Source organism: Dromaius novaehollandiae, chromosome 8 (assembly GCF_036370855.1).
Source record: "Dromaius novaehollandiae isolate bDroNov1 chromosome 8, bDroNov1.hap1, whole genome shotgun sequence".
Lineage (NCBI taxonomy): Eukaryota > Metazoa > Chordata > Aves > Casuariiformes > Dromaiidae > Dromaius > Dromaius novaehollandiae.
In genome coordinates this window covers 15,596,153-15,609,637 of record NC_088105.1, presented here as the reverse complement: position 1 = coordinate 15,609,637, position 13,485 = coordinate 15,596,153, and the positions used below count along the sequence as shown (strand labels likewise).

At 33.4% G+C, this 13,485-nt stretch overlaps 1 protein-coding gene and 1 long non-coding RNA gene across 6 annotated transcripts in view; one reads left to right on the top strand and one right to left on the bottom strand.

Moving 5' to 3' along the window:
- Positions 1-13,485, bottom strand: part of LOC135329015 (uncharacterized) — a 154,542-nt gene that overhangs the window by 86,736 nt on the left and 54,321 nt on the right. The gene's annotated exons all lie outside the window — the stretch shown is intronic.
- Positions 1-13,485, top strand: part of KCNT2 (potassium sodium-activated channel subfamily T member 2) — a 173,799-nt gene that overhangs the window by 110,695 nt on the left and 49,619 nt on the right. For all 4 annotated transcript variants that reach the window (XM_064515755.1, XM_064515757.1, XM_064515756.1 and 1 more), the window contains exons 15-21: positions 3,524-3,632; positions 7,147-7,203; positions 8,329-8,478; positions 9,612-9,841; positions 10,160-10,376; positions 11,890-11,995; positions 12,272-12,444. In XM_064515755.1, the coding sequence (XP_064371825.1) occupies positions 3,524-3,632; positions 7,147-7,203; positions 8,329-8,478; positions 9,612-9,841; positions 10,160-10,376; positions 11,890-11,995; positions 12,272-12,444 (1,042 nt within the window). The remainder of the gene's footprint in view (positions 1-3,523; positions 3,633-7,146; positions 7,204-8,328; positions 8,479-9,611; positions 9,842-10,159; positions 10,377-11,889; positions 11,996-12,271; positions 12,445-13,485) is intronic.

Genomic DNA, 13,485 nt, shown 5'->3' with positions numbered 1-13,485 from the left:
TTGCAGAGACTAGCAGGTTATCTTTGACCTGATCTGTGTGTAATACAAGAACAACTTAACTCCAGATAAGGGGGAGAAACCCATAGTACCTCTCCTATTGTTTCAAATGGCTACAGAAAAGAAAGAAAAAGAAGGGCTTATCTAACACAAGAACATTCATTTTAATAACATAAAAAGGCAATTTATGAGAAAGCCAAACAATTAGTGCAATCAAGCATCTAGCTCATTAACAAGGGAAAACGGAGCACAAAACAAGAGCTGGACAGAGAGAAGCAGCCTTATCAGGAGTCAGCAAACTTTTAAAATGTGTTTGTATCTTCTGGATCAATACCAATATTTACCCGCAACAGATAAATGAATAATTTAGCATAAAACTCTTTGTTCAATGAATTCATTTCCGGAAATGGAATGAAAATGGAATAAGCATCCCATAAAATCAGACACATTCTAACAATAAAGATATGCATATTTCTGGAATAAATCAAAATTAGTTCCAATTATTTAAGATTATATTGGTCCAACCAAGAACAAAACATGTCCCTAATATATAGAGTTAACATCCAATTCTATTCCATAATACTGTTGAGTCCTTATCATTTTGGATCCATAGAAATTTGTAGGATTAGATTTCTTAAAACCTGGGTTTCCAAGCATGTTTGCGAGACTGGCCTTGACATAGGTTCTGATGAAACGGCAGATGAAGTTTAGAAATAAAATTCGGAAGTAAATCTGAATCCTGATTTGGAACTTACTGAGCCTGAAAGTTGATGCTACTGTTTACAAATTAGTATTTTACATAGCATTTGATTTCCCTTTTTTTAAATTCCTGAACAGGAATCAAACAAACAGAGCTGTTCTATTATATAATCTGAAAACTCTAGTTTTTACTAATGAATTAGAACAATATACCTAGTGATGAAAATTAGGGCACTTAGGAACCTGATGTTCTCAAACTACCACTGAGAATTTCATAAGCTTCAAAACACTCCTGAAGGAAGTAGGATATTATTACCATCCCCATTTTACAGATGCATAAAGAGTCACAGAGGGCATAAATGGCTCACACAAGGTGAAAGACTACAGAAGAGGTGGAAATAAATCTTAGGATTCCCAGCTTCGTGGCTCCTGATTTAAATACCTGACAACACGATCTCTCCTGAATGCCCCAAACACATGAGATTAAGATGACTAGCGTGGCACAGCAACTTCTTTGCTTGGTGCTATATTCTCTGCTAATACAATAAAAATATATTTTACATACCCATTCAAAAACTCATTCAAAATAAAACCAGATATATATTAGATGGTATAGAATTTATGTCAGATTTAACTCTGAGATATACTTTTCATTTGCATTGTGCCAACTCTGATTTATTCAGTTTCATTTATATATATTTAGGTCAGCATGTACCTTTTGGTTCAAGTACAAGATCTGAAACAACATATGATTAAATAATTTCTCTCTATATTTTTTCTTTTTTTTTTTTTTTTTTTTTTTAAGTATTACATATAATACAACAACATTAAAAACAGAATAAGAGGAAGGTATTTGGCAAAATCCCATAAAAATTCAAAAATATAAAGATTTCTTATTCATTCAATTTCAGGAAGTCAGTATTCATTTTCATAAACCTCTGCCATCTGACTAATGGTCACGGAATACAGATACTCCATCCACGCAGCAGAGTATGCCTTATCCTGTCAAAATCTCTTGTTTTGAATTCAAATAATAGTGCCTTTTCAGATTTATTGATGGCACATGGTCAACTAAAAGAACATATTTCTGTCTGAAATCTTTTCTGCAGCTGATAGTTAATTGTTCTAACTGAAATATATTAAGAGGAAGAAAAATCTAAGGTTGTTCTACATTTGACAGTGTCTTCATATAACTAAATTCATTCAGAAAATGGAAGAATGAATTTCACCTTTCAGTGGCCAATAATTCTGTTGTTGAAACGCCTCTAGAAATTTCAAAAAAAGAATAGGGAAAAAGCATACAAAGTATGCACTCACTTTTGTGTTCAGGAGGAGGCATGCTAATACCTATACTATAAACTCTGGCTTGAGTGACCTAGTTACAGAGATAAGGTAGTTCTGAGTACTTTAACGATACATTTGTGCATGTGTATCATTTTAATGATACATTAAAAGTAGAGGTATATAGACAGATTAGATCCAGGAGGGGAGATTAAATAATCTTTGCCTAATATTTGCCTAGTTTTACCAGTCACTTTTGGTATGGTTTACATATTGATTGTCAACTTTATTAGTTTTATTCTTCCTTTTCTTCAGGAACACAATTCTGCTCCTGCTGAAAATAATGTAAACTGAATAAAACCCTAAATCCAGAAAAAAATAATTTTACTTAGCATGCAGTAAATACCTTTACAATGTTTGAAAACCTTCTTTATGACTTTGAGTTTCTACCTTGACAGGAAATTAATTAAATTATGTTTGCACTTACCCTTTCTTATACTTGCTTTAATATTGCCAGGTATACTTTAATGACATTAAAGAGTAACTTTATTGTCCTTTTCATGCTATCACCAGCACCATAATCTGAATTTTAAGCATAAGTCATCCAAGCTGAATAGTACATCATCCAGTACTGTAAGCATGTGCAGAAGACTTTGCATTTTGAAGTATAAGCCAATACAGGGGACTAAATCTAATGATTCTGTTGCTTTCTCTTCTCACTTCCCTCCCACTAAGTACCATTAAAGCCCAGAAAAAATAGGTATGTCTGTAGTACTATTCCATCACAGAAAGTACTATTCTGCAGACATACTTACTGTCTTGCAAGGACTCTCAGAAACAAACTGCAAGTTTGTTGTATATGAAAGCCAGACAAGGACTGGGATAAAAAGAACACGAAGCTGTACAAAACTGGAAAAGTAAAAACCAAAAACCACTTGCCTAGATGAGAAGGAGGCAGCAGTTTCTGGAGGGGATATTCAAATCTACATCACACAAAGTGCAGTGCAAACATCCTGGAGCTACTGCCAAATAACCAATCTGCAAGCCAGCACAGCCCACCTAGTTAGCTCAGGCACTCCCCCACTGCAGTATCCTTGGTATGCTACTTCCTGGAAACAAAACTGTATCTCTGTACAATGCTTCATGTCTCTGTACCGGTTCATGCAAAGCTGCAGAAGGTGCAAGAGATATAAGCTAGATTGTATTACACAGGCTATTCTACACTGGTGTGTAGCAAAACAGTGGATGCAGGATTCATAGAGTCACTGCATTCTCTCCATGTGTAGCTGCAAGACAGAAAGTAGGCACTGGATGGAAAATTAACTCTAGTCCTGAAATCTGGTAGGTAGCATAGATGCGGCAAATCATAACCAGCTACAATCCAGGTCCAAGTGGAAGAGGGAGATTCAGAGGCAAATTCTCATTGTATCTTTCTTCACCATTTTATGGTGAAGAGGAGAGGAAGTGACAGTTTATGGAGAGGAAGTGACAATTTTGTTCAATGGAAAGTATTTTCGTAAGAAAATATGTATCTTCTTTTTTACAGATCATGTTGTGTGTGAAGAGGAGTTCAAATATGCTATGCTAGCTCTAAACTGTATATGTCCAGCTACTTCTACATTAATCACACTGCTGGTTCACACATCGAGGGGACAGTAAGTGTATACTAATATAAAACCCTTGCAAAAGTTATAGCTGAGATTCTTTGGAAAATATCTTATCCTGAACTCCCAGACAACCACTACAATTTCTAAAAAGAAATTTGAATTTTCTGAAGAATAGAAGTGTCAAGATGTTTTACTTAAGAAACTATAATTTCAAGGAGAACCCTCCCAAATATTTAACAACTTACTTACTTCACACTGTTGTGCCAATTGCACAATAGAAAATGTGAAAAATCTGTGTTTCCAATTCAGTAGATTGAATTGTGGATATTTCACACAGTTCTACTTAAGAACACCCAAAACCTGAAAAAAACCCTATTTTAATATATTATTTTGAAAATCTTTTGTACACATACATCAAAATCCTGTTGACTGAGATTAAGAGATTTTTTTTCTGATAAGATATAGAATTTTCTATTCACTGCATATATGTTAAGAAGCAAGCAAACATAAATGTGAAGAGAGAGTTTAACACAGTAACCATGCTGTTGGAAATGGTACAAGATTACAGTGTCTCTACAGACTACATGGTAGGACCTCTCTATATTTACTAAGACAGGTATACCATATCTAGTGCAATCTCTGTTCTACTACATTCTTCGAATAATAAGGTATTCTTAATAAAGTAGCACTGACAGAGAGAGGTGTTAAAGAGTAAATGTAGGTGTAGACACGGAGTACATGCATAGAGACAGTACATTTGAAAGTCTAGTAAAAATACATATGTTTTATTGTAGTAACCATGGGCCCTGGAATATATTGACATTTACAGAGTTATTTAACCTTTTATGTGGCATTTGCAGTATTCCCCTGTGCCCAGGACAGGGAACACCAAAATTATTGCTACAACTTTTACTACTGAGAACAGCAAATGTCAAGATTTTAATGGCACTTTCTGTACTAGAATCTGTTAATAAGGTGACAACAAAAAAAATTTCCATGCCTCCTGAGAATCATCAAGAAATACATTCTTCGTATACTTACTTTTCATTACATGGCATATACATAATTTCAAGTCCTTTTTGATTATTCCATATTATAAGAACGTGAACTTATATTCCATATAAGTATGTGAAAGAAGAGTAGTATTCTTAACAGATGGCAGAGAGTCTTCCATCAGCAAATGACATTGAGAGGGATTGTTTCCTGCTGTACTGAGGACTTCAGCATTTCACTTCTAACTTGGACATACTTACACAGATTCCCAACTATGATACAAAGTAGCTTTAGTAGGATTCAAAAGCACTTTCTATTTCTTTTGTAATCAGAATTAATTCATGTAATCAGAGTTGCTAATGTAACTGATTTCTAGTCTGGATCTACGCTTTCATAATTGGTTATTGTATACTAGGAGCAAGAAAAATATTTTTCATACAAATAGTCAACAGTATACTTTGAATCCTACCTACAGATACATACAAACTTGCTATACAAGAATTCAGAAAGACTTGAAAAGTGAAAATGCTTCATTGCCTTTCTTCTATTTTTTTCTGCACTCAGAGTATTTAATATCAGATAGGTTCCAGAATATTGTTTCCTGGAAAAATGGCAAACATCAGATATCTTAGAGCATGCATATAGTGCTAGATCAATTGCTTGAATAGATATGAGTATTCTTTAAAACCACCCTATACTTGTGGAAGTTTAAAATACAGATATTCAAGAGAAGGAAAAGAACTTAATACATATTTCAAATTTGAGTAGTCATGACTTCACAGGGCTAGAAATAAAACAGTTAAAAAGATCAAACATCTCCCTCCAAACATCTCACTTTTTAAACTTTCAAGTTTAGTATTTTTGCTACTTCCTTTCATTCCCATTTTTGCTACAAAGCACAGTAGTTCCCCAAAGGGTGTGGCGGGGGGAGAGGTGTCCCCTTTTTATGCCTTACAAATTTCCAAAATTCCTTGGACATGATGAAATATATTCTTGAAAGTCTGATGTTCTAATATAACTATGATTTATTTGTTCATTAAGTATTGTACACATGCACAAAACTGTTCAATGTATTACAAAGTCACCAAATCAAGCATTCAGAATTAGGAAATGAGGACAAAACTATCTTTTTGCTAGACTGCTCTGATCCTATGAAAAAAATAGTGTGCTGTGAAAACATTAAGCCATTTTGTGCTTGAGCACACATGTTGCTCATAACAATGTTATGCAGACCATCTTTAATCTGGAAGCTTTTCATTCTTGAACATTTTATATAAGGAAGTATTGACTTCCTTATATAAAAAAGACAGATACTTAGATCATGGGCAGACTGCAATGTACCAACTGCTTCCAACCTTGGGTAATCCTTTTAAAGTCTATTCAAAGTCAATAGGATTTTCTTAATAATTAGTTCAGGTTTCCATTCACTGAAGCCCCATATCTGGTGAACTGCAAGTTTACTAACTTTAGTTTAGTGACTGTGAATGTTTGGTCAAGTCAATATCACAGATAAGACTTTATTAAGTAGGTAGTTGAATTGATAAGGTAGAAGCGTGAAATAAAAAATTGCTACTTACAATCCAAATAAGTGATTAGTTGTTCACACTTTTAATGAAATCTCATGGAGAGTAAGCTTTATCCCCTTCCCTTTCCTAAATCTCTCTCTCTGCAAGGAAATGGCTCTTCTGTTTCTATAATATTTTAGATGCATGCAAGTAAAGTAGATTATCAAGGCACTGACCAGAACATTTCTTGCTATTTGGCATTTATCTAGGGAGAAGTCATTCATTAAGGCAGAATATGGCCACTTTAAAATTCCAGCTTCATTTCATTTGTTAATTTGGTATGATCTTAACCTAAAGTGGCTTATTTATATTTTAATGGAAACAAAGAGTAGTTCAGTGACAATTCATAGATTAAAAAATTGTTCCAAACTCTTAAAAATGAAGTGCCAGCTATTATACCTACAGATATGGACAGGGATTCTATGTCATGTTTTTATTAACAAATAGTTAATAAATATAAATTCATTTCTGATCATCATGAAGATAAGTACACTGGGAAATTGTTAGAAATTGAAGACAATAAATAGCACCAGAACAGAATAATTATTCTGTACTATCCTAATTAAAAGGATAATTCAGTAAACAGTAAACAAAAAGAAACACATATGTCTAAATTAAAAACATCTTATCTTCTGGAATTAATATGTGAGGAGACTAGGAAAATGCTCATTTTCTAAACAGCTTTGCCCAGATCCAATCATTATTAAGGGGAGCTTTTCTGCTGTTTATGTGGTCCTTCATACTAGTTTTCAGATTAAACAGATTATATATAAATAATCTCATTGTCTTCTCAGTTGTTTACAGAATCCAGGAACTTGGTTTGTAAGATAGCAAAATTTTACCTTTAATAATAATTTTATTATTCATCTTAATTACTAATCTTCATACTTATCATTAAACACTTTTAATCTAGAAACAGAATTCTGTTGGGGTTTGTGTTATGATACAAAATATTAGAAGAAAATAACATTTCTGACTTGATGAATTTCATGTGATCTTTACAGAACAGCACCATGGGAAGCTTTTAGACAACTAACTGGAACCAAGCAGACTTTAAACAGGTGAACATTTTATTTTAGAGGGAAAAGTGAAATATGCAACAATTTTCTTTTATAGTTACGTTTCTGGTACTGTTATTCTATACCTAATGCACTGTCTGTTAATACTGTTGCAATAAAAATGGTTAACTTATTTCCATTAATCTTGAAACAGAATATTTCTATGCTAAGAGTGGAGAAAAATGGTAAACCAAAGAAAAGCAAAACTTGTTTAAAGAAACTGAAAATGTATAAAAGAATACAAAGGAGCAAGTGCCAACATTAATAGAAATGTTAGCTCCAGCAGGCAAAACACAGAATGCATTTGTCAGCTTTATGTCCTATCTGATATCTATCTACTTATATCCCATAAAGCTCTTGCAAACAGAACACTATTTCCCCATGAAAGTTAGTAAAGGTAGAGGTTCACAAAGGCCCAAGTCTGCAAGTTTTGATGTTACTAAAGGTTTGAAACATTTTCACTGACACTCCATGTAGATAAAGAACATTAGCTGCATACAGTAACAGATCAGGATAGTATTAATATGATTAAAGTAATAATTTCTTTTCTTACACTAAAGGAAAGAGAGGAATTAATTGTAATAGTGTACAAGCTACTGTAACTAAAAACATCCTTTAGGATTAGGGTAAATACTGACGATAGGAAACTGGCAAGCAAATGTGGAAAAGTCTTTCTTAGCAATAATGTAACCTAAGCCAAATAGGTCTTTTTTACATAAATTATTTTGAATGACTCTCTCTACTTATAACAAGAACCAAACAAGCTGTCATGGAGCATCTGGAGAGAGTACCTTTATGAATAGAAAGCAAACGCTGTTGTCTCATCTTGAAATTGCAGTGAACCTACTTATTATCATGTGATTTTTAACTAATCCAGCCATATTTCTCTTGATATTAAAGTACATAATCTTAAAATACTATTACTTAGCAGAAAATGATCTTTAATGCATTAAACTAAATTAATCTCCGCACTTCAGTATTACTAAGCTTTGATCTCAAATACTTCTTTCAGCATTGTGGACTTTTCTACTAGGCATCTGTAGTTTCTATTGCCATGAGATACTGCTCTGATTAATGAGAATTTTACATTAAATTTTAAATTATTCTCTTTATCTGTACATGTTTCAGGGAGGGTCAGCAATCAGCAGAACAATGGCAGAAAATGTACGGCAGATGCTCTGGTAATGAAGTGTATCATATTAACCTGGAAGAAAGTACATTTTTTGCTGAGTACGAGGGGAAAAGTTTCACATACGCGTCTTTCCATGCACATAAAAAGTATGTTTATTTTCTTTTCAAGGATTAAAAGATCAGACAAATAATTATTTGTTTTGCCCACAATGTAGCCCTCTATTTGAAATTGCAGTATTACACAATACTCTGTTACTGGGTTTAAATATCTGGCCACTGATATATTTCATGGATATTGTTCTGTAAGTTACATCTGGTCAGGTAAAAGCTCATGCTGATTCCGTATAACCCAACAATCTGAGAGAATAGAATATAAAGGATACACAGGATAAATCAGACAACAAGAAAGACCCATACCTTAGAGACAGTATATTAAAACACCAGACCCTTTCACTGTCCAAAACAATCTGTAGAAGTTCTTTTTTTTTTTTTTTTTTTTTTTTATTTACGAGTCAGCTGGGAAACTGGCTTCCTCCATGGGTGCTCCATTGCATGCTCATTTCATGCAAAATGTTCAATTGTAATGTGGTACATGCTATATCCTGATGATTGTCCAAAATATAAACACTTTCTGTTAGAGTGAACCTTAAGAATGTTAACATATCTTCTTTCTTCAGGTTCTGATCATGCAGATCTTATTCATTGTTGCTGTGAGGTGAACATACAAGCTAAACATAAATCTTGTATATTCATATATATTTAACAAAATGAACTTATATCAAACCCTGAACACTGAGTTTTTTCTCATATTTGATAAGTGAGAAGATTTTACTGCTTTAATTCCCTATTTTCTATCACTGATCAAGAAAAAAAGAGTGAATAGCAAAAATGAATTCTGAAAATGGTTTCCATTACATATGAATAATGGAACACTAACATGATGAATACTTTCTCATATCATATATCAATTCTTCTATTAACATATTCTCAGAAGGGAATATTCAACTGATATAAGAAATTAACTGGAACAGCAGTAGAAGAATATTATGAGGATTAAGAGAAATATTAGACAGAAATGCCTAGGGATTCATCACTCTAAAAACAGTCTTTGATCAGAAGTGGCCTATTTAGGAGATAACATTTTTTAAACATATTTATCATCCAAAACTCTGAAAATATTCATAATCTGCAAAATAAATGGAGGTTTACTTTTGACCCTGGAAATTCAGGTATATATGGAACTATGCTTAATGAACTATACCTTTCCTTTTTTAATTAAGGTTTGGAGTCTGTCTGATTGGTGTTAGAAAGGAAGATAACAAAAACATTTTGCTGAATCCAGGTCCTCGATACATCATGAGTTCTACAGATATATGCTTTTACATAAATATCACTAAAGAAGAGAATTCTGCTTTTAAGAAGCAAGAAAAGCACAGAAAAAAACATGAATCAAAATTATCTTATCATGGAACTTCTAGGTTGCCAGTACACAGCATAATAGCTAGCATGGGTAAGTAAAAAAAATGTCGATACATATTAACGTTGATTAATTGTAAGAGGTATGGTTTAAAAATGTAGTTAACATTAACAAGAAAATACATTAGCAGTCAGAAACCTAACATAAAAAAATGCAACTTTGATTGTGGGAAAACTCTTCCTTAGGTGTAGTTTGATTATCTGTTATATTTTAACATAGTAATCACAAATAACCTACATAGCTTTCCTTTCAATCTTTGGCTGCAAATGCAGACAATCCTCACTAAATATAGGAATCTCATTCACATGTTTTGACAACCACACTGAGAAAATACTCTCAACATTACTTCAGGGACAGTGGCTATCGATTTACAAGATACAGGATGTCGAACTTCCAGCGGACCTACACTAGCTCTTCCTTCTGAGGGAGGTAAAGAGGGCAGACGGTCCAGCATAGCACCTGTTTTGGAGGTTGCAGACTCATCCTCACTTCAGACATGTGACCTGCTAAGTGACCAGTCAGAAGATGAAACTACCCCATCAGACGATGAAGTCTCTGCAGGCTTAGAGTATGTATACTTAACATGAACCAAGCAACATTATCTGAAAAGCTAATATTATGCAAAACGGCACTGATTTCAATAGGAATGAAAATAAAACACTACTTGATTAGCAGCTTTCACTTTAACTTTTGGATGTGCAGCTTGATCTGAGCAGTTGTAGCAAGCAGGACATGTAAAGGTCAGTTTCAGAATTATTTCTGTTCAAGAAATGCTATTATCTGTTAGCAGAGTGCTGTTATGACTGTTTTGAAATGAGAAAAACAAATTAACTTTTCCATTTACTGGAGATTTTCTACACTTAGTAATAAGGACCTAATTGTATATTGCAATTTATTTTATAGCATAGATGCATGACCATTGTTATGTTTGATAGTTGTAAGGATAAGACTCAGCTAACCTGAAAACAGATAAAATACCTCTGTCCTGAGACTGCAATGATAATCAGATTACCCATTAACAGGCTCATTGAACACTCAGGGGCAGATGTCTGAGTTCCAAATGTTGGAACAACAACAACAACAAAAACAGTATGACACGAAATTATTATTTCTAATTTACAATGTTTGTTAGTGTGTTACTGAAAGTAATGATACATTACTCAGACAAAAACAGAAGATTCAATCCTATAACACTCATACACATGAGTAATTATGTTTATTGGGATTACTGATAGGGATATTAAAACTGAGATGCACGACAAAGCCCGTGGCTCACCTAGCACGGTTTTCCATTTCCAACGGTGGCAAATATGAGAAGCTTCAGGGAAGATCATAAAACTCCAATAAGAAAAGTAATAGAATTAATTATCTTCAATCTTCAAATTGAAACATCAGAATTTATAAGGTCTGCTATTTTCCCTGTCTCCCCCCAATAGCTGTGGATATTCTGATCATGCATGTGCACCTGAAAACCTTTCTAACTCCTATCATCATCATCTCACCAGCAAGAGGATTTGCCATTTTCAGATAATATAGTAGAGCCAGAGATATTTAAAACATATTCTAACCACATTGAAAATCTATTATTAGAGCAAGAAAGCAAACAAATTAATTGAAGTTAACATTTGCTTATGACCTCACTTACTCTTCATGAGTTTTTGAAAGGAAAACAGAGGAGGAAAAGTATAAGGCCCACTATTTTTCTTTCTTCTTTTCCTTTTTTTAGAAAGTTCCAGTATACATGTTCAAAAAACTAGGAAAGCACTTTATATCAGGCCATTTCCAAAGATGCCTGTATACAAAAAAGAAAAAGAAAAAAGAAAAAATCAAAATTCCTTTGTTCCTTTGGTATCCAAAAACATGATAGCTTTCATTAAATTTTATAGAATTGCCCTAAGCTACAAAATATATATTCCTTTGATCCTTATTAAGGATATAATTTGTTTCATGTACTTGATTCTGTTAGTCTACAAATAACTACCAGACTTAGGCATAAGTATAAATACCCCGTAAAATATTTGATTAGCCAGTTGTGTTTTGGTAATTGACTATACTGGAAAACTTTTGTTCTATTCTCCTAGGTATGCCAAAGGATATCCTCCTTACTCTCCTTATATTGGAAGTTCTCCCACATTTTGCCATCTTCTGCATGAAAAAGTGCCCTTCTGTTGTCTAAGACTAGATAAGGTAAAGGGAATTTTGGTTACAGCATAAAACCACATTCACATTTGTCTCTTACATTCAGCAGAGTTAGATTCTGGTTTCTACTTAGAGATAAGATTTTTCTTCGCAACTGTTAAGCTACCTGTTTTCTCACCCTTTTCATCACCAAAAAACATCTGTATAAATCTAAGATCATCTCAGCTGGTATAATTTTCTATTTTTAATTGTAAAACTCTCTAATGGCACAGCTACATCTCCTTATCTGTAATCCACTGATCTTGTTCCCTATTCTGATTTTAGGGGTGCCAGCATAATTACTATGAAGATGCCAAAGCCTATGGATTCAAAAATAAATTGATTATAGTTGCAGCGGAAACTGCTGGAAATGGTTTATATAATTTTATTGTTCCACTCAGAGCTTATTACCGACCAAAGAAAGAACTAAATCCCATTGTATTACTCCTGGATAACCCGTACGTAGATTTTAAATTTACTTATTTGTATTTCTTTTTTTGTGATACATTTTCAAATGTACCATTATTTTGATAGATGGTTACTCTTCACATGGCCAGCTTAAGATCAAAAACATTATGGCACGTGTATCTTTGAGAAAGGTTGGTGACAAAAATAATACCATGTGTTAACTGTCATGTACTAAAATGACCTGTTGCTGATTACAAATGGTCATTTTGAATTTAAATGTCCTTGTTTTTCATAGGAAATAAATATTAAAGCTAAATATTCCTTATAATAAATACCCCAAATTACATTAATATTATTGGATCATGGTAAAACTAAATAATTTTATAAACACTGTAAAAAAAAAAATCAAACTATGTAACAGTAGTTCAGACAACACAAACCTACTTTACAGAAGGCACTAAGTGGCCTGGACCAGTTAAGCGTATTTTTATTACTCTAAGACAAGCAATTCTGTAAACAAGTAGGAAAACTCCTTTGTCTACAATTATATAAAATTATGAAAGAATATTAAACCTGTACTTTCCAGCTGTGCAGCTCCAAAAAAAACCCATGCCTTAGCAGCTGTATCATAGCCATAACCTTCTCTCCTCCATAATCTGAGAGTTATGTGATAGCGTTGCATAAAGCACAGCCATACAATGTGGTATGAGAAGATGGGTAAACAGGATGTACTTAGATTTCTGAAAAATGGAAAAGATAGTAAAACAGGTTGCATTCCTTCCCCTGTGCCTTACTAAAGCCAAAGTTTCTTTTCTATGGTTTACTGTCAGAAAAGGCTGTTCTAAAGTGAATGATATGTAAAATGTTACAGATTACCAGTGGCAAAACTTAAAATGGGCTAACCACTACATTACAGTAGTCTCCCACTAAAACAAATCTTTATTAAAAATTACTCCAGGAACCTTCTCTCCTCCACTTCTACCCCAAATCCCACCTGGTAAGAACAAGTCCTCCTGAAAACTCCAGAAAAACCCTTATCAAACCTCCTCCTCACAACCCCAAAGACATGTTAGGAAACATTTCTTTATCTT